Source organism: Lactuca serriola, chromosome 4 (assembly GCF_051521515.1).
Source record: "Lactuca serriola cultivar US96UC23 chromosome 4, Lser_US96UC23_V15, whole genome shotgun sequence".
Taxonomy (NCBI): domain Eukaryota; kingdom Viridiplantae; phylum Streptophyta; class Magnoliopsida; order Asterales; family Asteraceae; genus Lactuca; species Lactuca serriola.
Genome location: NC_136411.1, coordinates 70,701,209 through 70,724,380, shown reverse-complemented (window position 1 = coordinate 70,724,380; position 23,172 = coordinate 70,701,209). Strand labels below are relative to the sequence as shown.

The following is a 23,172-nucleotide window of genomic DNA, read 5'->3' as shown; positions in this document are numbered from 1 at the left end:
AGCAGACTGTAGAGGTTAAAAAAACAAACTTTTTATTACATGTTGTATCAGTTTGGTCCCCCTCTTGTGCTACAGAGGATTGCAGATGTGGTCAGAAGACTTCAGACATTTGCGTTTCGAAAAAACAAACGGAACCTTAATAATTTGAAATTCTTTTCACTTAAGTTATTATTACTTATTAAAATCGGTTAGCCGATCACAAGTGCATGTAATAACTTTCAACCAACATAAGATATATCATACTATTAGTATTTTCACCCGACATAAGACATATCATATTAGTTTGTTTTGGAGTGGACTATTATGGACTACATATAACAATTCCCAACTCGATTTCGTGTATGGGCTTTTAAAATTCTTGTTTCGTGTTTAATCGTGTCAACACATAGTTCAAATATGTTTCGTTTCTCACCTAAATTAGACATGAATTTACCCATCTAAACACATATAAGACAAACATAGACACATTTTAATATCTTTTGACATGTTTTTTGCTTCATGTACGATGGTTTACAGTGGTTTAAAAAGTCATTTAAAAATCCGTGTTTTCACGTAACACAATTAAAAACGTGTTTTGTTCGTGTAACATCACATGTTACATTAGATGGATTTTATGTCGTTTACATTTTTGATACATACACATTTTAACATTTTAGAATTCCTGTAAGGACCTTGACATGACACGCAAACACAAACTGTTAGATGTAATTTGGACTATATTCCTTTCAACAAGAGTGGAATGTGTCCATGTAAATATTTGTAACCTCTTTAACCTTTTATAGTAGTTAAATTACATGAAGAAAAAATAAAACATATTAGCTAAATATCAACCACGTAAGTTAAAACATGTCCCTAGAAAATATATTAGTTAAAATCAGATTATACAATGGCTATATTACCCTTATAATTCCACTCTCACCCAAACACATCCATACAAAATAAGGGTTGAAGCACCAATATAATCAAACCCCAACCTTTGAAAATGGTAAACTACATTTGTTGCACATATCAGGAGACAAGTTTTCTACCACTTTTTTGATAATAAGGACTTTAGGGCATTCAGGTCTTTTCAGGTGTCATAACTGTTTTTACTGTTTTACTGCATACTCATTAATCCATGAACTAATTATAACAAAATTTTAAGTAAAAATATCAACTCAAACGAAATAAAATCTCTGCCATATAATCCAACAAAAAAGTACAAACTATAAAGAAAATCTAAAATAGTCATCAACTTTATCTTTGGACTACATGATACTGTCTTTTTCTTAAGCCTACTCCTTACGAACAAAGTAGAGCTTACCCATGACATGAAGAACAGCAACAAAAGCAATGAACCCAATGCTCATCACAAGCACAACATTTGGGGATATCTTCAATCCAGGTGCATCATCTGTGTAAAACTGCAGCATGTTTCCGGCAGTTCCACCTGCAGCTGAACTTCCGGTGGCGCCTCCGGTCCTCCTCCTTCGCAAGTTGGCTGCCGCTGCAGCTGCACTTCCTCGTGGTGGAGCTCCGCCATTCAAAGCCATTCTCTGCTCAAAACCATGTAACCACAAATTATTAATCCGAATTTACATATCTTCCCTTTTTAGCAATTAGGGCTTGCTACAATATTGAAAATGTTGGACGAGAAAGCAAAAATAAAGCTACAGAACTACAAAAACTTCTGATTGATTCATGAATGTAGCGAAAATATTTGTAGAATTCATAATCAATATAATTGTATTTGCGATCTAGATTAGCTATTCGAACCGAAGAACAAGGAAATTTAAAAGCAGATCCGAGGAGCAGAGCGGATAAATTTCAAGTACTTCATCGATTATTCAACCAATTCAATCATTGTGGATAAACAAAAAGCAAAAGAGATAGATAAACTCAATTTATTTATACATCCTGAAAAAAAACCTAACGATCAACGATTTTGGGAAAATCGAGGATACAGTATATACAAAGAACGATCTAACTAATCAGATTTCATTCATCGGGCTTATATATGTAATCACAAACAGATCTACAGTTAGCATAAACTAAAATTGGTTATACTAACTCCAAATCAAGATTGAATTATCAAAAATTTATAACAAAATTCCATGATTGATGAACAAATAAAATATAAAACGATGTGAAGAAGGAAGAAAATCGACTAACCTTTAGCAAGTAGATCAAAAGGTTCCGATATCGTTCTCCTCTGGCTTCGAAGTTCCGATATTTACGAGAGAAGAACGAAGACAATCAACAAGATGGCTTACTTCGTGGCGTTGAACTTCTTGGCGTTAGGTATCGTAGCTGCCACATCGATTGAACCAATCAAAGGTTGCCACGTGTAATTCGTGGTTTTCCCATTTATGACTTTTCTTTTGGAAATTATCTGCTAAATAGGCCTTGGGTTCTCACAGGTTACAAGTACAATGGAAGTTTTGATTCTACATTCGGCCCAAATTAGATACTATGGGCCTATGGCTATTAATGTCTAACAGCTATGTTTATACTATGGGCCCAAATTGGATACACTAACAGTATGTGTATGTGGGCAAATATTCTTTATGACACTTAAAAGGTTCCTTATTATTCTTGCGATTAATCAAAGAGAAATTAAATATCCTCCTATCATTTGTTTTTACTTTTCTTTCTATCGTATTAAATGTTGACGTGTGTCACTTTTAATTACACATTTAATAAAATTAATAATCATTTAATTCACTTGTCAACATTTGATAAGGTAGAGGAAAAATAGAAACAAATGGTAGGAGGATATTTAATTTCTCTTAATTAAATCATTTACAACTTACTATGATTATACGACCCATAAGATTCACATTATGTTAGGCAGTAACCTCATACTTGTGCAAATTCATAACATTTCATAGATATTACAAACAAACAATAATCTCTAACTAAATGTCTGGTGCTAGCCAGTAAAATAAATGAGTTTTTTTTTTCATGGCTATAACAAAAACAAACATCTTTGTAGTGAATATAAGTTGGTCCAATATGTTCTATTTTCTTTATACAATGTTATGTGTCAACAAAAAGGTATATAACGAAGCAACATATTAATATATTATACTCGATAATTCAGTAAGTGTGTCTAGATTTGATAGTTAGTACAAGTGCCATTGAATGAATCGATATTCTAGAGCATGACCTTATGTTTAATTTGGTTTCAATAAATGAGTGATCTTAGAAACATCTCATATCATGCTTAATTTGGTTTCACGGTCTTGGTCAGCATATGTCGTCAGTGGAGTATCGTGTCATCCTCAAGTATCGTCTTATGATCCCTTTATTTCCGGTTGACGAGAGTTGTCTTGTTTGTCGCAAGGCATGCTTGGACTTTTTTTGGGGAGCATGCAGTTCATTGTAAATAGTTCCCGGGTTTCAAGTACCGACACGATCTGGTTAGGGATGTTCTTTTCAAAATATTTAGGCGTGTTGTGGTTTCTGCCGAGAAAGAGGCACATGTGAATTTTCTGACTGACCCATTGGAAGGAAGATCAACACTTAGGTCAGCTGATGTTTTAGTATTCGGATGGGCTAGAGAAAAACATTCATACGTGGATCTAACAGGGGTTTCCCCTCTTGTAGGCTTAGGGAGTGAGGTTTTCACTGTGGAGCAAGCTACTTTAAAAACTGTATCCAACAAAATGGCAAAACATGAGAAATCGTGCATAGAAAATCAGCACACATTTATACCCTGTGCATTTGATATTTTCGTTTTCCTTGTGCCAGAAGTTGTGGAGCTACTCAATAGAGTTCAATGGATCATGCATAGTAATATTATGACTCCAAGATATATAGATGTTGTTTTTAAAAGAATTAACTTTGCCATTCAAAAAGTGGTTGTAGCACATCTTGTTGCTCGTTTACCCGCTACGTCTATGTAAAACTTTCTTATTTATTAAGAATATATGTTCATCTAATAACATATTGTTGACAAGAGCTAATTATAGTATGATTGTGAATTGATCTCCTCCACCTATTTCTTGTTGTACATTCCAGTAATAGGGGATTGTCATTTAAGGAGTATTATAATTTCCATATTGTAGTTGTAATTCCCTGTATATATTCTTGTAATACCTCATGAAATAACACACATAAAGTTGATCCTGCATCTTGAACCAGTTCTTTATGGTATCAGAGCAGGACCACACGAAAACACCACAAACTTAGTAACCTAATTGAATTGGGTCTATTTCATGGCGGAAAAAGATCCTCATATCATTGTTCAGAACGTATAGGATGCTCCATTCCCCACCGGAATCATCCTCGATGATTCGAATTACCCTTTGTGGTCTCAGTTGATGGAGATGCGCATCGGTGCAAGGAACAAATCTAGATTTCTCACTGGGAAGAGTTTGAAACCCACAGATGAAAAACTGCTAGAAAACTGGCTTATCGATAGCAATCGTGTCAAAAGTTGGCTTATCGATTCGATGAGCCCCTCCTTGATTCAACGATTCATTTGGCTCCAAACAGCGAAAGAGATTTGGGAAGCAGTTGCAAAAACCTTCTACGATGGTTCTGATGAAACTCAACTTTTCGAGCTAAACCGAAGATCGTTCACGACTCGCCAAAATAATAGACCTTTGCCCACCTATTACAACGAACTAGTCAGCATATTTCAAGAAATTGATACTCGCATTACAACCGAGGAACAAAGTGTGGCACAAATTGTATCAGGTAATAAAATTCTGGCCCGCCTTTGTGTTCACATCTTTCTTGATGGGCTCGATCCCGAGTTCAATCATGTTAGAAGTGAAATCCTGCGAAAAGACCCTCCTCTCGACCTTGAATTTTGCTATGCCTCTGTTCGAAGAGACCAAAACCAAAGAAACACCATGGAAGAACCGAAAGTGGAAGCTGATGGAATGGTACACTTGGCTGCTAGGAACCTAGTTCAGAAAGGAAAAAATACAAACAACAAGGGAAGTTCTTTTACATGCACCCACTACGGAGAAGAAGGACACTCAAAGCAACGATGCTATGAGATCATTGGATATCCGGAGTGGTGGAATTTCTCAAAGAAGCCCCAAAAAAAAAATAGGCCAAGCAAAAGTTAATATCTCCGCCAAAAATGAGCCAATAGTCCCTATTGTTGCACACAATGAGCATGTGAACGATTCTGCACACACTGGTATGTCTACATCTAATTCTACTAGTGATGATAATTGGATCATTGACATAGGAGCAAATGATCATATGAAAAATGATCCATGTAAACTTGTATCCATGTACTCTCCAAAACAAACCAAGATTCGCACAGCAAATGGAGGAAGTGCTCATGTGATTGGTGAAGGACCAATACAAGTATCTGGATCTATGAATCTAGAAACAGTTCTTGTGGTTCCCTCGCTATCATCTAACCTTCTGTCTATATCCCAAATTACAAAAGGTTGAATTGTTTTGTATCATTCTGGCCTGATGAATGCATTTTCTAGGACATCAAGACTCAGAGGATTCTTGGCTATGGTACTAGGCGGGGGAAGTTATATTACCCTGAAAACCAGAAGCATGGTGTAGCTCTCAATACTGGAATATCTCACAGAAATAAAACGATGACATGGTTATGGCATCGTAGACTAGGACATTTATCATTCAGTTATCTTCGAAAATTGAAACCAAGTTTGGTTTTTGGAAATGATGATGATTTTAAATGTGGTATTTGTGAAATGGCTAAAAGCCATAAAACTTCATATGCTCCAAGTGATAATAAGAATTCGATTCCTTTTATGACTATTCACCCAGATTTATGGGGCCCCGCTCCAATACCTACACCTAACGGTGCTCATTATTTTGTGACTTTTATTGATGAATGTTCTCGCATGATTTGGATTTCTCTACTTAAACATAAGGGAGAAGTATGTACAGTCTTTAAGGAATTGGTCCAAATTGTTAAGTCGCAATACAAATGTGACATCTAGGTCCTACAATCTGATAACGGAACTGAGTATATCAACCAAAACATGAAAGATTTTTGTGAAGAAAAATCCATAAGACATCAAACCTCATGTGTTGGAACCCCACAACAAAACGGACTGGCTGACAGAAGAAATCAACAACTTCTAGAGATTGTTCAAGCATCCTTGTTTGACATGAATGTTCCTCGTTAATACTGGGGTGAGGCTGTCTGATCTGCAGGTTATCTCATGAATAGAACTCCATCTAGAGTCATTGATTTTAAAACTCCTCTTCAAAAACTTCAAGAACTCGTGGAAATCCCAGCAAACGTCGATCTTGAACCAAGGTTTTTGTCTGCATGACTTATGTGCATCAGAACCTTGGTAAGCTGGAACCTCGAGCTGTCCGATGCATCTTCCTAGGGTATGCTGATTTCAAGAAGGGATACCGTTGTTATGACCCTACAGAGAAAAAATGTACATCACAAAAGATGTGGTATTTCATGAGAATATTTAATTCTTTGAAGGCAGGAGTTCTCTTCAGGGGGAGAAAATAACAAAAATGTAGGAAGAGAACCCGTATGAGTTCAGTGAAGAACCAAATCTACAAGGTGAAAAACCCGATACTCCGAACAACGGAAATGAAGGAGAAGATAATGGAACACCTATGGATGAAACTAGTGAAGAACTAGATGATGTGGTGGTTGAAGATCAAGAGAATACTACTTACCCACCGGATCATGAACCACCGACTTCTTCGGTTCCCTCACCAACCTCTAACTATAATGGCTCTATTTTGCAGGAAACCCTTAACAATGACATCCCGCAAGAACCTTAACCAAGATATCATGTAAGACAGAACCGTGGAGTCCCGATAAAGAGATATCAAGCAGATCTCAAAGCTAATGCAAAATACCCCATCAACAACTATGTTTCCTCCCACTGGCTTGCAAAATCTCAAGCACTACTTGTAGATCGGTTGCCATCTGTGTCTATACCAAACGATGTTCGTGAAGCCCTGAAAGACGAGAAGTGGAAGAAAGCAATGAACGATGAAATGGAAGCCCTCCAAAAGAATCGTACTTGGGAGATGGTAAATCTCCCTCAAGGAAAGAAACCGGTAGGATGTAGATGGTTATTTATGGTCAAACTCAACTCAGAAGGAAATATTGACAGGTACAAAGCGAGACTCGTTGCTAAAGGGTACACTCAAAATTATGGTATCGATTATGGAGATACCATTGCTCCGGTAGCAAAGATAAATACCATTCGTATACTTGTATCTATAGCAGCAAACCAAGATTGGCCTCTTCGACAATTTGATGTGAAAAATGCATTCCTAAACGGTCACCTTGAGGAAGAAGTGTATATGGAACCTCCTCCCGGGATAAATTGTCAAGGCAAAGTATGTAAACTAAATAGAGCGTTATACGGGCTAAAGCAATCTCTACGGGCGTGGTTTCGGAGGTTTTCTAAATTTATGAAGAAAATCGGGTACAAACAGAGTGATGCGGATCACACTCTATTCATAAAAAGACAAAAAGAAGAACATAACAACATTGATTATATACGTAGACGATATGGTTGTCACCGGGAATGACTCAACGGAGATATTGAACCTCCAAAAGGTTCTGGCGACAAAATTTGAACTCAAAGATCTTGGAAATTTGAAGTATTTTCTGGGTATAAAAGTCGCAAGGTCCAAGTAGGGCATATCTTTGTGTCAACGAAAGTATGTGTCAGATCTTCTAGCAAAAACTGGGATGCTCGACTGTCGACCAGCTGACACACCTATGGAAGTAAACCATGGATTAATGATTCATCCGGATCAGCTCCCAACGAACAAAGAAAGGTACCAACGGCTGGTCGGGAAATTAATCTACCTGTCTCATAATCGTCCAGACATAACATATGCGGTAAGTGTTGTTAGCCGATTTATGCACGCTCCGAGTGAAGATCACATGGAAGCTGTTTACAGAATCCTGAGATACTTGAAGTCATCTCCAGGAAAGGGACTCTTTTTTTTTCAAAGAATCAAAGCAAAGAAATAAGTGGATTCATAGATGCCGACTGAGCTGGAAATGGGACGGATGGAAAATCAACATCCATATATTTTACTTTTATTGGAGGTAATCTGGTCACATGGAGAATCAAGAACACAAAAGGTTGTTGCTAGATCAAGTGCGGAGATTGAACTATGTGGAATGGTTCATGGTGTATGTGAACTTTTATGGATAAAACGAATATTGAGAGACCTCGGTATTGGTCTCACAAATCCAATAAAGTTAAGTTGTGACAATCAAGCAGTTGTTAAGATAGAAAATAATCCAGTCCATCATGATAGGACCAAACATGTGGCGGTTGATCGACACTTTATTAAGGATCACTTAGAAAAGGGTACAATCGAACTTCTGTTGGTTCCCTCAAAAGACCAACTTATAGATATTCTTACAGAAGCAGTGTGTGGAAGGGTTTTTCATAGCTCTCTTGACATGTGACAACCCGAAAATTTTTTCTTTGAAAGCTCAGTCAGTCAGCTCAACTGAGTGTCAGACTCGTTTCTAATGACTTCTAGCCTTGTTAAAGGTTATTCTAAGGAGTTTTAGCCTATTACACTTAAGGAATAAGTGTTAGGAAGTACTTGCTAGAGACACTATGCAACATTCAAGCCTTAAGACCACCAAAAAGGAGTTCACGGCCAAGACACTTGAGTTTACGGCCGTAAACTCAAGACTGGCCGTAAACTCCTCCTTATAGTCTCACATCCTTCAACTTTTCTTCATTCTTTCACTTTCAAACTCAAGAACTTCCATTTATCTCTCAAGTATCATCGAGTTCATCATCATAGATCATAAAAAACGTAAGTGTTCTTCCTTTGATATGTTGATACATCTCTTTATATAGTAACACCCTCATGATTCATCCATAAAAACATCCATTTTAACTAGATCTTCAAATCTTCAACTTTCACCAAGAACACACACTAGTGTTTTGGTCCAAAATCAACCCTTTCAAGCTTCAATATCGTGAAGACTCCTTTCCTTAACTTGTTATCTAGTTGAAACAACTGATTAGAGCCTTGAAACCATCAAGAATGCAAGAAAAAAGAGTTTACGGCCAGGCAATCTCCCTTGGCCGCAAACCCCTATAAGTGTGCCATTTTGGTCGATAACCCTTCTTAAAGTCCAAGCCTTTGACCTTGAACCCTTAATGGATGTTGTAGGACCTTAAAACACACACTTTGTCATGATTTACCATGAGTTTACGGCCGTAAACTCCCTTGGCCGTAAACTCCAATTGTGGTCGTGAACTCTCCCTTGATCAATCACATGTGATTCCAACACTTGGTCAAAGTGTTTCCCAGTCCTGTGAGGTGTTTCCTTGCATTGGGTTGCTTCTAAACACTATATTTATGTCAATATATGTCATTTAGGACTCGTTAAGTTTTGGGATTTCATTCGTGGAACTTCTCATCCTTACATGCATATTCGTTTGAATCACCCACATCAGGTGAGTTCATACCCCGTAATGAATCTTTTAACTGTTTTAAATGTTTTAGGGGGGGAGGAATACAAGTTGAACACAATGTAAATTGAGTAAATGTTTGTTATAAACATCTTTCAAAAGATTGCTTATGTCTTCTATAAGTGATCAAAACATTTCGAAAACTCTCTTAAAGTTATGTTACTTTATAGTTTAACAAAACTCCATGTTTAAAGTACAATCATAACTTAGTAGATAAAATGAGTCTTTTCTTCAAATCAGTATCAGTTCAAGTAAACATGTTAGTAAACTATAATAGGAATAGTTTAGAGGTTCAGTTCATGCTATAACAAGTACAAAGATAAACATGCGATAACAAGTACAGAGAGGAACATACTATAAAAAGTACCAGGAAAAACATGTCAATATATCTTAACGGGTTTGCGTTGACACCAGTACGATTTCACGTACCAGGGTTAGCAGACACGAGGTGACAAAACTTAATAATATATCTTTTCGGGTTTGCATTGACACTAGTACGATTTCACGTACCAAGGTTAGCAGACACGAGGTGATAAAACTTAATAAAATATCTTTCCGGGTTTGCATTGACACTACTACGATTTCACGTACCAGGGTTAGCAGACACGAGGTGATAAAACTTAATAATATATCTTTCCGGGTTTGCGTTGACACCAATACGATTCCACGTACCAGGGTTAGCAAGCATGAGGTGATAGTTATATCCAACCTAAGTTATTTATTTATAAAAGGGTACATCAGCAAAGTACCCGACGATATTAAATAAGATACATAACTTATTCGTAACTTGAACATTTCGTAGAAAGGGACCATAATGCTAACCTTATGATTCCTTAATGTATACATCAAGGAATATATATTAATGAGATCCGACAGGTAATAGGATGTGTGCTTTCCGCTTCATTTCCTGTTCCTTGTTTGGTTGTGGGCTTAGAGCAGATTCACCCAGCCTATTATCCATTCGATCCTAGTTATATATATGTTCCGTATACATTAAGTCATCATAAGGGATATCAGGTATGGATCAGATCATAGGACACTAATTCAATACATAATTTTCTAGTACAAAACATACTTTTCAAATAAGAACTTTTGGTATACAAAACTAGAAACATACCAGTAAAGGGTTTAATCCATTTTATTAAACCGGTATAACTTAAAGGACCTTAGGTGATAAATTCCATAATACCTTAGTTTATACATCATGGTTATATATAATTAATACCCGATAGGTAGTTGGATGTGTGCCTTCCGCCTCATTCCTTGTTCCTTGTTTGGTTGTGGGCTTAGGGCAGATCCATACAATTAACTATCTATTTGATATTAGATTATATATAAGTAGTATAAACTAAGTGATTATAGAAGGAACCACTATGGTTACTATTTTTATTATAAGAAATAAGGGTTTTCTTAAAGAAACTTTTCTTCAAATATAAAGGAACTATATTGCAGTTAACTTCGTGAGTACCGAGGGAATACACCAGGGTTATATACAACAAGGATCTAACAACCAATGGGATTTGTGTCATCCACCTCATTTCCTGTTCCTTGTTTGGTTGTGGGCTTAGGGCAGATACACACAATCGATTGTTTGTTTACTCTGAGTTTTATATAACTTGTATCCATTTAGTACTCATAGAAAGGATTGTAAAGTCATTTTACTTATCTTTCATCAAAGCAGGAAATATAGGATTTTATGGAGGAACAGGCGAACTTTTCTAAACAAAACTTACAATTTACTACAACTTACTAAGCTTTCTACAACTTACTCACATCACTAAAATCTTATGAACTCACTAGCTTAAATGCTGATCTATGCTTTCAAAATAACTTGTATTCTCAGGAAACTAGTAGACAGGTACGTGTACTGGGAATTCAGAAGATGGAGCAGTATAGCTTCAAGTCTTGTTTTGTTATTTGCTTATGTACTCTATGTTTTGTGAACACATACTTTGTAAACACTTTCTTTCTAATGAAATGGTTGTTTATTACTTTCATTACTATGATGCATGTCTTGTGATACTAAACATGACGTCCTCCACCCCAGAACATTTCCGCCTTCCGGTTTTGGGGTGTGCATGACAAGTTGGGAATAATAGACATCCATTCTCCACCTTGATGGGGAGTGTTGACGAGAGCTAATTATAGTATGATTGTGAATTGATCTCCTCCACCTATTTCTTGTTGTACATTCCGGTAATAAGGGATGTCATTTAAGGAGTATTATAATTTCTATATTGTAATTGTAATTCCCTGTATATATTCTTGTAATACCCTCATGAAATAACACACAACAAATTTATCCTGCATCTTGAACCAATTCTTACATATGATAAATATTTTTCCAATAAACACCACGCCACAAACATCCTATTGCACGTAAGGGTAACATGCATGATCACCCAGTTATGATATTAGGGTTAAAGTGCATCATTAATCATGTTAACATTTTTGTAAACAACCTATTATGATCACTTACAGAGAAATTTTTGTACATTCATTTTAATACTTTAAAACTGATATCATTTATATATTTCTTTTGAACGTTAGTTAGTTTTGATGCAATTCGTGAAATATTTGAAGGTAGCAAATATAACTACAACAACAAATTAGCCTCCTCGTTACCATATGACAATACACTATTATATATGTAGATAAACACTTGTTGATGATGATGTATTGATTCATAACTCACATTACACATAGGGTCGGTCTAAGATAATTTGAGGCCCAGAGGAAAATAAAAAATGGGGTCCTTTACAAAGATAACTTTTTTTTTGCGTTTTTGTTCCTTACATAGATAAAAAGAGCATAATACTTTATTTTTTTCATAATTTATATATTATTGACTTATGATTGTAATCCAAACAAATAATATAAAACTTTTCCTAATTCTCACCCTGAATTTATTACCATGTCTAAAACCTAATGTCATATGTCATTTTCCTATTCTCTGATCTCATTACAACTTAAAGATGCACCACCACCAGAACCTCCGGCTGTCGTTGTTGAACAACCATTTTCCATCGTCGAAACCGTCATCGTCGAAACCGTCATCCACCGCCTGTGCAAGAACCACTGGAACACCAGCACGGCTTTCTCCTCTTTCATATGTCACTCATCTTCATGCATCACCACCCTCCTCTTTCATATTTGTTTGAACTACCGCCCTAGACCGCCTATGTAAAGAAAAAAGGCTACATGACAAGCCTCAGAAGCCAAACAACAAAATAACTATTACTTACAAAATAAAAAAAAGGACAAAACACACTCAAAGACATAAACATTGCAAAAAAAAAAAAAATACATTTACAATGTTTTTTAGATGGGAAGTTCATACATATTTTTTGGGAACCATTTTTAACAAATAACAATCACATATAATAGATTAACAATCAAGATAACAGAATAACAAAAAAAAGTGAAACAGAAAATAAGAGAGTACATGTGGGCTGTTGTGGTTGTAGATCCTATGAGCAATTGGAAAAACAAGCCCCATACGTATATTTGATGTTAAGAAAGACAATGAAATCGAATTAGACAGAATCATCTTTACAAAAATAAAGATTCGGTGTAAAAATCAAATTGCACATATTAACATTTACATTAAGCTATTTCACAGAAAAATTTTAAAAATCGAATTTCAGGAAGGCTAGAACTTACACAGATTCACAAATCACAATCAGATTCTCGATTATGTATGTGAAAAAATAAGAAACCAAATTTCGATTTTCAAACTCCAGTGGATTCTGATTCAGAAAGAGTTCTTTAAACCTTCGGGATAATGATTGACTAGTTCTCAGTTTTAGTCTATAGCATTAGCAATAGCATGTTAGATTCGAATTTAATCAAATAAGTGAATAACTTTTCGATTGGTGATATTTAAAAAAAAAAAATTAGAAATAAGAAGGAGAAAGAACCGATTATGTGAGTTCCAGTTTTCTGAAATCCTCTGTTGTTGCCTAATGTTGTGGATGAATTTAGAAAATCAAAAAAACAAAAGAGAAGAAATTGAGTAGCTTGAATAACAATTAAGAAATAGAAGAAAGAGAAGTTACTAATCGCCAGGAGTCGGAGGACGTTTGGATTTTCCACACAAATAGAAATATGATGATGCCTTGGAAAGTGGAAACGCACCGTAGGTTTAATTCTCGTTCCCGCTTCCTGTTTGGACTTGGCGCTGATTAGAGTATTGGGCCTTTGAAAAGCTAGTCTATTAGGCTTAAAATTAATGGATTGTCATTATATAACATGATATAATCATATAAAATGGGGGCCCTATGATATTTGGGGGCCCGGGGCGGTCACCCAGTTTGCCCAGGCCCATGGGCCGGCCCTGATTACACACTAGAATGATTTACCATTACATTTGACTATGCATAATGATTTATTGGTCTCTTATAATTAACAATAAAGATGATGATACATAATGATTTATGATGGATATATTCATGCTAAAAATTATTCATTTAAAAGAAATAAGAAGATTTATTCCATGGGATTCAGTTAAGGAGATGCTTAATAATATAGTTCATGTTTTAGTTAATACTATAATGATTCATGAGTCACCTAAAGATACTAAAATTATTCCCCATAACATTGATTATATACAATGAATCAAGAAACACACCTGATCCAATAATAATTCAATAAAGATTCATTATTCAATCAACTTAATTTAAATGAACGCATAATGATTCGGTTCTATGTTACATTTTTACTATAATGATTCAATAGAATACTTGTATGCATGCATCATTTTCCACTAACATATGATTGTTAATAGGTAACATTTTAAAACACGCTTTCATCTAAAATGTTTACATTGATAAAAGTATGCATTGCATAAAATCGGGTTTTCTTATTGTAAATAATTTATTTATTGAGAAAAATTAAAGAATATGGTAGCGATGATATTGTACAAAATTGTACTTTCTATTTTAAGAAGATTTTGTTGTCGAAAATAAAATCTTTGGTACTTGTGTTATCTGGCGGCAGTTGGGTGGGCCTTTCATGATGCCCATTATTTCTTAAATCCTGTCGATCTTTTTGTTTCATGAAATATTATTTTTTATCATATATAACTATAGAGAAATTAAATATCTTCCTATTCTTTTTTCCTATAAATCCTCCTACCCAATTAAATAATGACATGTGGAACATTTAATGCTCATTTAATGAAATTTTAGTAAATTTTAATAAACTAATATGACACATGTCATCATTTAATTGGGTAGGAAGATTTGTATGAAGAAAAATAGGAGTATATTTAATTTCTCATAACTATATAATCTTATTTCCTTTATAGTAATAAAATAGCTACAAGTGTTGCAGGATTAAATTTTATTAAAACACCAGAAAAGTAGATATCTAAAAGAATTTTGAATGACAACAATCGTTGGGTTTTATACGATTTGACAAAAAAAGTGATGTGTAATTAATCTATTATTAGGTGTGAGACCAATGTATTACATGAGTTTAATTAAAAAAAACTAAATACAAAATTCTAAACATTTGAAAAGTATGAATTTATAAGAAAAGTAAGAAAATATTGAATTATAAAAATTAAAGTGTTTTTTTTTCTTTTAAATTAAAAAAAATAATTTAGATAAATAAAGAAAGAAAAATAATGAATCTTTAATTTGGTAATTTTAAAATTAGAAGGAAAGTTCATTAATTAAATTGATATACATTTATTATTGAATATAAATACTATCTACAATTTAATAAAATGAAAAAACCATAAAATGATATCTGGAATAAAAATTATTTTAAAATAACCACAAAATTACATGTGGCAAAATAAATGAGAATGTGTCATGTGGCAAAAAGATCTTTATTTATTAAGGATGATTGGGATAATGAATTAGGAGGGTAATTAGGTTTCTAGTTTGTCCGTATTAGGTCACTAAGGTTTTTTTTTGTGCGTATTAGACCAATATGGTTGTTATTACCGTTTAGAAATAGTCTTTTTTTACCGGTTTCTTCCTGTTTAACCGGTAAAAATGACTATTTATAAACGGTAATAATAACCATATTGGTCTAATACTCACAAAAAAAATCTTAGTGACCTAATATGGACAAACTGGAAACCTAATTACCCTCCTAAGTCATTAACCCTAATTTTAAAGACATTGAGAATATATGACCATCAGCAGTAAACTAGTTCGTTTAGAACTCGCGTCGTCCAATATCGACCAGAAGAAGAACATGCTACTCCTCTATATGGCGAAGCTCTTCATCTATAGTCGTCCCTTCGGGGATATCCGATAAAATTGGAACGATACAGAGAAGATTAGCATGGCCCCTGCGTAAGGATGACATGCACATATTGAGAAATGCTAATAGAGTTCAATTGCAATTCTTACATTTCAGTAGATGAACTACTGAAGTCATGATCAGACAACATGTGGATTCCTTGGTCAGATTGATCTTCTTGTTGATGTCTTCAACCATTTGTGGCAAGTAAGGGTGATCTTTCTTTCTATAAAGTCTCCTTTAAGTTTTTTACTTTTTATGTCATTAAGTTTCATGCTTTATAACCTTCCGTTTATGTGTTGTATAGAGTCTGTATGTGTTTGTTTATGTGTTGATTTTTTATTCATTTTGCAACTTCAGTTTCTTAGTTCATGTTGTGGTTTTGCTGTTTATAAAATAATTGATAATAGGCATCCTTTGCAAGTCCCTGTTGGTTTTAAACAATTAGGGTTAATGTTCTGGAAGGGTTGCGTGATAAGTTTAAATGGAAGCAACTATTTTCAGTCAAACAAGTCAGTCACATTGATCAGTAAGCATGTTTTCTAAATAATTAGGGTTAATGACTTAAGAGGGTGATTAGGTTTCCAGTTTGTCTGTATTAGGTCACTAAGGTTTTTTTGTGCGTATTAGACCAATATGGTTGTTATTACCGTTTAGAAATAGTCCTTTTTACCGGTTAAACATGAAGAAACCGGTAAAAATGACTATTTCTAAACGGTAATAACAACCATATTGGTCTAATACGCACAAAAAAAACCTTAGTGACATAATACGGACAAACTGAAAACCTAATTACCCTCCTAAGTAATTATCCCTCTATTATTTATAAACATACACATTCACAGTTTCTGAAAGTTGAATCTGAAAAAAAAAATGTGTAACCAAAACATTTGACATATTAAAATATAAAAGTATTTGTCATTAAAATTAAAAAAACTTAATAATGCAATTCTTTTTTGGTAATTTACTTTTAAAAAGTTAGAGTTTTTTTAAAAGAAATCGATTGGTTAGTGGTTAAATGTTAGTATCACCAAATTAATAGAATCCACCAACACTTCGATTAGAAATTAGGACCTCTAATCTAAAAGTCAAAATCTCTACTAAACAAAAATTAATAGGAATGTTGTGACAAAATAATTTCCAATAAGTGAAATATGTGTCATGTGTGTGGCGAATGTGTAAGCAATCAAATGATTCAAAGAAAATATTTAGTTTTTTTTAGTCTTGTGATGATTTAAGGGACATTAATCAAATAATTTAGTTAGACATTTATTTAAAACGAGGGAATGTCGGTCGTGCTTCTCAACAGTTGTAGGTAATAGTCTAAATTATTTAGGAATGTGTCATATGTTAGAAATTTGAGGTTAGAAAGGCTTGAAAATCTTGAAAATTGTGATCACTTTCAAATTAAAGTATTTAGATGGTATTCCCAATCTTTAATTGGATAAGATTCAGAATATTAGAGCAAGAACAAAGAATGTAATTGTTATGAATTTTGAATGTACCAGAAAATGAGACCAAAACTGTTTTATGATCTTTGTCTAAAAACTTTCATATGACAATTTCAAACTGTCATAAAATTACCAAAATTGACATAAAAACGGGTATTTCAACCCCAGTCAAGGGCTCTGCGCCTTGGACCCCGTCAGGGGATGCTACCCCTTAGACCCCGGTCCCATGGGCGCTGCCCCCCGAACTCCCGTTCATTCAGGGGTTTCGTCCCTAAATGACAGTGTACTTTGAAAACTTGATCAACTTAAACAAATGTACGCTCCACGCCTCCTTTACTTGTTTAATATTTATCAAGATCATTTTTTATCAAGAAACTAATCCTATTATACTTAAATAACATTGATGATAAAAAATCACCAACATCATAGTGATTTGTGTTTACACATGAGCGAAAATAAGTAACCATATACAATTTAATAGTTGTACTTTTAAAAGTTGGTTAGTTGTAAACAAACACCAAAATGGTCGACCTTCACAAAATGCTATCAAAAGTTGGTCGTCGTCTATAGGATGTAAACAAACGACAATCGATCTTCACAAAAGATTACTTATGTTTATGTTAGAAACTAGGCGAATACCCAAGCGTTGCGCAGAAAGACCTATATGGTTGAAATATTTACAAATATATGTTTTTTTAAATATAATAATAAGGTCATTGTTAAATTTGATATAATAATTCGTATACTAAATTTATATAATATATTGATTATTTTCAATTATATGATAATATATACATCTATTATAACTGTATAATCTCAACTGTTTGAATGGCTTCTATTTGCGAGTTACTCATGAATAAAAAAAATATAATATATGACTTAATGTTATTCATAGTTTTTGTTATTGTAAATTATTTTTTTTAATTTATTTTCTTAACGTTTTAATTTATATCATTATAATTATTTAAAACATCAGACATTATTTTTTGATTTTAAAGGTAACAATATAATCATTTATATAGAATTATTTTTAATTATTGTTATTATAAGTTATTTTAAACTACTTATTTGAAAACTTTTAACGATTATACAAATATCTTTAGAAAATATTTTAGTTAAATTGATATTATAATTTAGTTTTTGCATTTAGCACTACAATTTATCACTTTTAACTATTCACAAAATATTCATTGGGTTTTTTTAAGTGGAACTGAAATTTATATTTAAGTTGACACTGTAATGTTATATTTAAAGTATTTTGTCCAAACTGTTCTAAAGTTGTAGCTTTAAATCGATAATGGTTTACATACAACAACATATTAAATCTAATAAATTAAGTATAGTATGTTAAAAGTTAAATACATAACTTTATAAGTAGAAGTAAATATATTATTTTAATATTGAAATTTAGTTTATTTATGATTACACTTTAGGTTTGATATTTATTTAACATTATTAACCAAATTATAATTATTATTGGAAAGACACTATAATTTATCACTTTTAACTATTTACAAAATATTATTTGGGCTCCTTAAGTTAAACTAAAATTTATATTTAAGTTGGTCTTGTAATGTTATATTTAAGTTTATAATTTAAATATTTTATACATATTGTTCAAAAGTTATAGCTCTAAAATGATAATGGTTTACATCCAACAATATATTAAAACTAATTATAAAGTATGATATATAAAAAGTTAAAAAGCATAACTTTATAATTCTAAGTAAAGATATTCTTTTATTATTGAAATTTTGTTTATATATGATTACACTTTAGGTTTGGTGTTTATTTAATCTTATTAACCAACTTATAATCATTATTAGAAATGAATTGAAAAGTCATAGGAGTTTCAAATGAATGTGGTGAAAGGAAAAATACATGGAAGTTTCAAATGAATGTGGTAAAAGGAAAAATGTTTCCTTTATAATATAGTGTGATATGATATGATATGATGTATGACTGAATAGTTTTATGTGTAAGTAAAAGACTGACTTAATATGTACGTATCAAGTAGTTTTTATAAAATAGCAAATAACTTTTCAATTATTATCTAGTGTTACAACTAAAATGCAGCTTTTCAGGTAACAATAAATTTGTCAACTATTCTGTCAACATAATCTTAAGTTAACTTATAGTTTTTTAAACATTATAAAATGTAAGAGGTTGTTTGTTGTAAGTAGACAAATAACTAAAATAGAAAATCATTATCTAATACTAGTTCCAAATAAAATCAAGACAAAATTTCATAAATGGTTCTTATGGTTCTCATTTTTTTCTTAAAATACTTATTGAAACTTTTTGTTTTTAAGCATGAATGGTCATTTAGAGCAAACCTTACACACCAGTGGAGTCCTTCTAATAGATGTCCGTTACATTGTTCCGTTAAGTTGAAGGAACTTTTGATAATGACCATTTATGACATTTTTGTGAAACTTCACTTAAGGATCATTTATGAATTTTGTCTGATTACCATTTGTGAAATTTTAAAAAAAGTCTATTAAATCTTGTATTAATTACCATAAATCAAATAAAAAGACAAAAAACTAAAACATAGAAAACATTAATATTTATATGAACAAAAAATTAACGCTTACAAATTTTAATCATTATGTAAATATATTTAATTTAATATATAAATAATTTTTATTGTATAAACTTTATCTAAAATATTAAAACTATAATACATCATTGAATATTTTTGTTTTTTATATTTTATCTAAAAAATGAAGTATAAAAACATAATTTTGTTACTTTTTAATTTTTGTGTGACGTAACTTTTAAGATTTATCTTTATTTTCCTTATACAAATATATTTATTTTTATGAAAAAATATGATGTGTTATTATTAAAAAATGTTATTATAAAAATAACAGTATGATTCTATTTTATTTTAAAAATATAAGCATGCAATTTGAGTTAAAGGTAAATATATGTTTCGGTTTAGTTTTATAATATAAGTATGGTAAGTATTATATTAGTTCGGTATATTTTGATATTAATTTTAAAAAATTATTTAGTTATATCAAATGTTAAATATATTTCTTAATAAAGTCATAAAATTTTCAAAGCAAAATTAACTATATTGCTACACATGCTAAAATAATTAATCATAATTAACAAAGTTACTTTTAATTTTGTTTTGAAAAATTTAAGTTTTTATTAAGGAATATATTCAAAATTCGATAAAACTAAATAAGTTTTTAAAATTAAATATTAAAATTTTATATCGAACCAATATAATATTTACCGTACTTATATTATGAAACCAAAACCGAAATATATTTTTACCTTCAACTCAAAACCACTACGTATACTTTTAAAATAAATAGAAACATACTATTATTTTTATAATAACATATTTTTTCATAAAAATAAATATATTTGTATAAGAAAAATAAATATAAATATTAAAAGTTACATCACATAAAAATAAAAAAAATAATAAATTTATATTATTATACTTCCAAACTTTTGAATGGAAAATAGAAAACAAAAATATTTAATGATTTATTGTAGCTTGAATATTTTAGATAAAGTTTAGACAATAAAAATTACTTATATATTAAATAAAATGTTTTTTCATGATGATTAAAGTTTTTAAGTTTTAAAATTTTATTTATATGAATATTATGTTTTCTATATTTTAAGAATTTTGCTCTTTTATTTGATTTATGGTAACTAATACATTATTTAATAGACTTATTTAATATTTTACAAATGGTACTTAGGCGAAATTTCACAAATGGTCGTTAGGTGAAGTTTTATAAAATGGAAAAAATGGTACTTATCTAAGATTCATTCAACCTAATAGGTTCATCTTACAGACATCTATCAGAAGGACCACCGGTGTGCAATGTTTGCTCTAAAGAGAGCACTCTTGCAAAAAAAAGAGAGGGTGGGGATGTCATATTAGCTCATCAAACTTATCGTGTTTGTTTTAAAAGGTCACTAAACAATTTTTTTTTTTTTTTGCACATTAAAGTAATAAACTCTTATTTCCCTGGTTTAAAATACCCTTACGTTACCTGAAACCGAGTTGAAAGGTAATATACATGCCATGAAGGAAAATGTCAGTGCCAGGTCATTTAATGAAATGGCTATGTGTAGTAAATTTATATTCATTTATTTTAAATAAACCGATTGTGTTCTACAATCGCTCCCCCTCATTGAAGAAACCCCTCCTCCTCATTGAAGAAACTCCTCGTCCCACCATAGTAACTGAAGATCAATGACTATATTCTTCTCAATCAAAGTTCATTTCCAAGGTGTGCTCATCAACAAATCCTTTTGCTATTCTGATGGTGTTCATCATGTGTTCGAGAATATCGATTTTGCTGGTATGTCATATAATTAGTTTGTGGGTTTTCATGAACGATTGACACAAGAGAAGTGTGAGAAACTTTGTTATTGTCAACCTGATTTACAAATCCCTGAAGGTTTAACCTTGATGTAATGCCCATGTTGGCAGGTATTTCCTTTTGTAGCTTAATTGAGTAATAATATTATAGTTTTAGGAGGAGGGTTGTACGCTAGGCGTACATAGTGTACACACGGCGTACAAAGGTGAGGCGTGAAGCAGGGGAAGCCCCTGCGTACGCTTGGCGTAAGCTGGCCAGATGCAAACCCTAAATTTTAGAGTTTGCACCTTATATAAACACCTTAAGTTCGTCCCAACCTTCATTCCCTCAGCCTCCACTGTCCCTAAAGTGCTAAACTTGAAACCTAAACCTCTTACATGCATCTTGATCTAATATTGAGAATTTTTTATGATATTTGGTGATTTTGAAGAAGAAGGGGTTTGAAGAAGGAGTAAGAACAGGAAAAGGACTTGTTGATCCAGAAGTTTGGCATCATTTCTAACTTATTTGAGGTATAAAGCTTTAACCTTGACCATTTCATGCTTAGATCTAGTTTTGGGGTGTTTATGTTGCATTTTGGCTCCATAGTTGAGGTTTCTAGAGTTTTAGAAGTTCCAGTCCATATGAGCTGTCCTTTTAGGCTCTTGGAAGTGTTTGGAGCCATAAAATCGGGCCTTGATGGTTTAGCCTCAACCATGCAAGTGTTAGATGGCCACAAAGCGTGTTTATGGACTTAAATCATATCTTAATCCCTATCCATGCATGCAAAAAAATCATGTCTTAATCCCCATCCATGCATGCAAAAAAATAAAGTTTATAACTTTATGGTTTAGGATGTCTTTAAGGTCCTGGATCTATGTTCTGAACGTTAGGACTTAGCTGATTAAGTCACAATGAAGCTTCTAAGGTGGCTGGCCAGTACGTTGGGCGTACCCCTGGTATGTTACGCGTAATGGGTCAACTTCCCGTAACTGGTCAAGGCTAACGTACACTGGGCGTACGTGACAAGTACACTGCGCGTACGTATGCAGTGGGTCAAATGTGGTTTTTGGGCCTTAAGACTTTTGGACTGGATTTGTTGGGCCTCAAGCCCACCTGTAGATTAAGGCCTCTAGACGTAGGCCTAGTATTTATGGTATTAGGCCTTAAAGCTTAGTTGGAAGGACTTGGACCTTTTAATTTGAAAGTTGGGCCTTGGAAGGAAGAGGCCCAATTGGGCAAGAATTAGGGAACCTTTTCCTTATGTCATGAATTAGGGTTTGGGCCTTGGGGACAGGTTTAGACCCAATGTCTATTTATGAGGTTTGTTGTGCTATAAGGAGAGGAGTTTCAAGTCGTCCAAGGAGTACGATTTGACATTCGCAGTTGAGGTGAGTCTCCATTCGTGAATGTTACAGGTCGAAGGCACCAAGGCCGACCCTTTATTTATTGTATTGTATGATGGTTGTCTGTATGATAATTATCATCGTTCACGTATAGCTCGATGATTATGTGATTTATGTATGTTATTATGTGGTAGTGGTAGGGGGAGAAATAGACCTCGTAACCGGTTGAAATAAATCGGAGGGTAGGTCGGGTACCCAGATATGCCTGGCAGGGTAGGTCGGGCACCCAGATATGCCTGACAGGGTAGGTCGAGCACCCAAATATGCTCGGCATGGTAGGTCGGACACCTAG

At 33.0% G+C, this 23,172-nt stretch overlaps 1 protein-coding gene, 1 non-coding gene and 1 pseudogene across 3 annotated transcripts in view; 2 read left to right on the top strand and 1 right to left on the bottom strand.

The window, feature by feature from the left end:
• Positions 1-1,157: 1,157 nt before the first annotated feature.
• LOC145101846 (protein transport protein Sec61 subunit beta pseudogene) lies at positions 1,158-2,290 on the bottom strand (annotated as a pseudogene). Its single transcript, XR_013705889.1, has 2 exons — positions 2,152-2,290; positions 1,158-1,535 (listed from the first exon to the last, which is right to left on the bottom strand). The product of XR_013705889.1 is annotated as a protein transport protein Sec61 subunit beta pseudogene (transcript).
• Positions 2,291-4,304: 2,014 nt separating this feature from the next.
• Positions 4,305-23,172, top strand: part of LOC145098498 (uncharacterized) — a 32,662-nt gene continuing 13,794 nt past the window's right edge. The window contains exons 1-5 of the mRNA XM_079036135.1: positions 4,305-4,932; positions 5,048-5,346; positions 5,442-5,861; positions 6,469-6,660; positions 6,760-7,305. Of these exons, the coding sequence (XP_078892261.1) occupies positions 4,305-4,932; positions 5,048-5,346; positions 5,442-5,861; positions 6,469-6,660; positions 6,760-7,305 (2,085 nt within the window). The remainder of the gene's footprint in view (positions 4,933-5,047; positions 5,347-5,441; positions 5,862-6,468; positions 6,661-6,759; positions 7,306-23,172) is intronic.
• LOC145103363 (U6 spliceosomal RNA) lies at positions 15,676-15,778 on the top strand. The gene has a single exon (XR_013706457.1). It is a non-coding gene; the product is annotated as a U6 spliceosomal RNA (small nuclear RNA).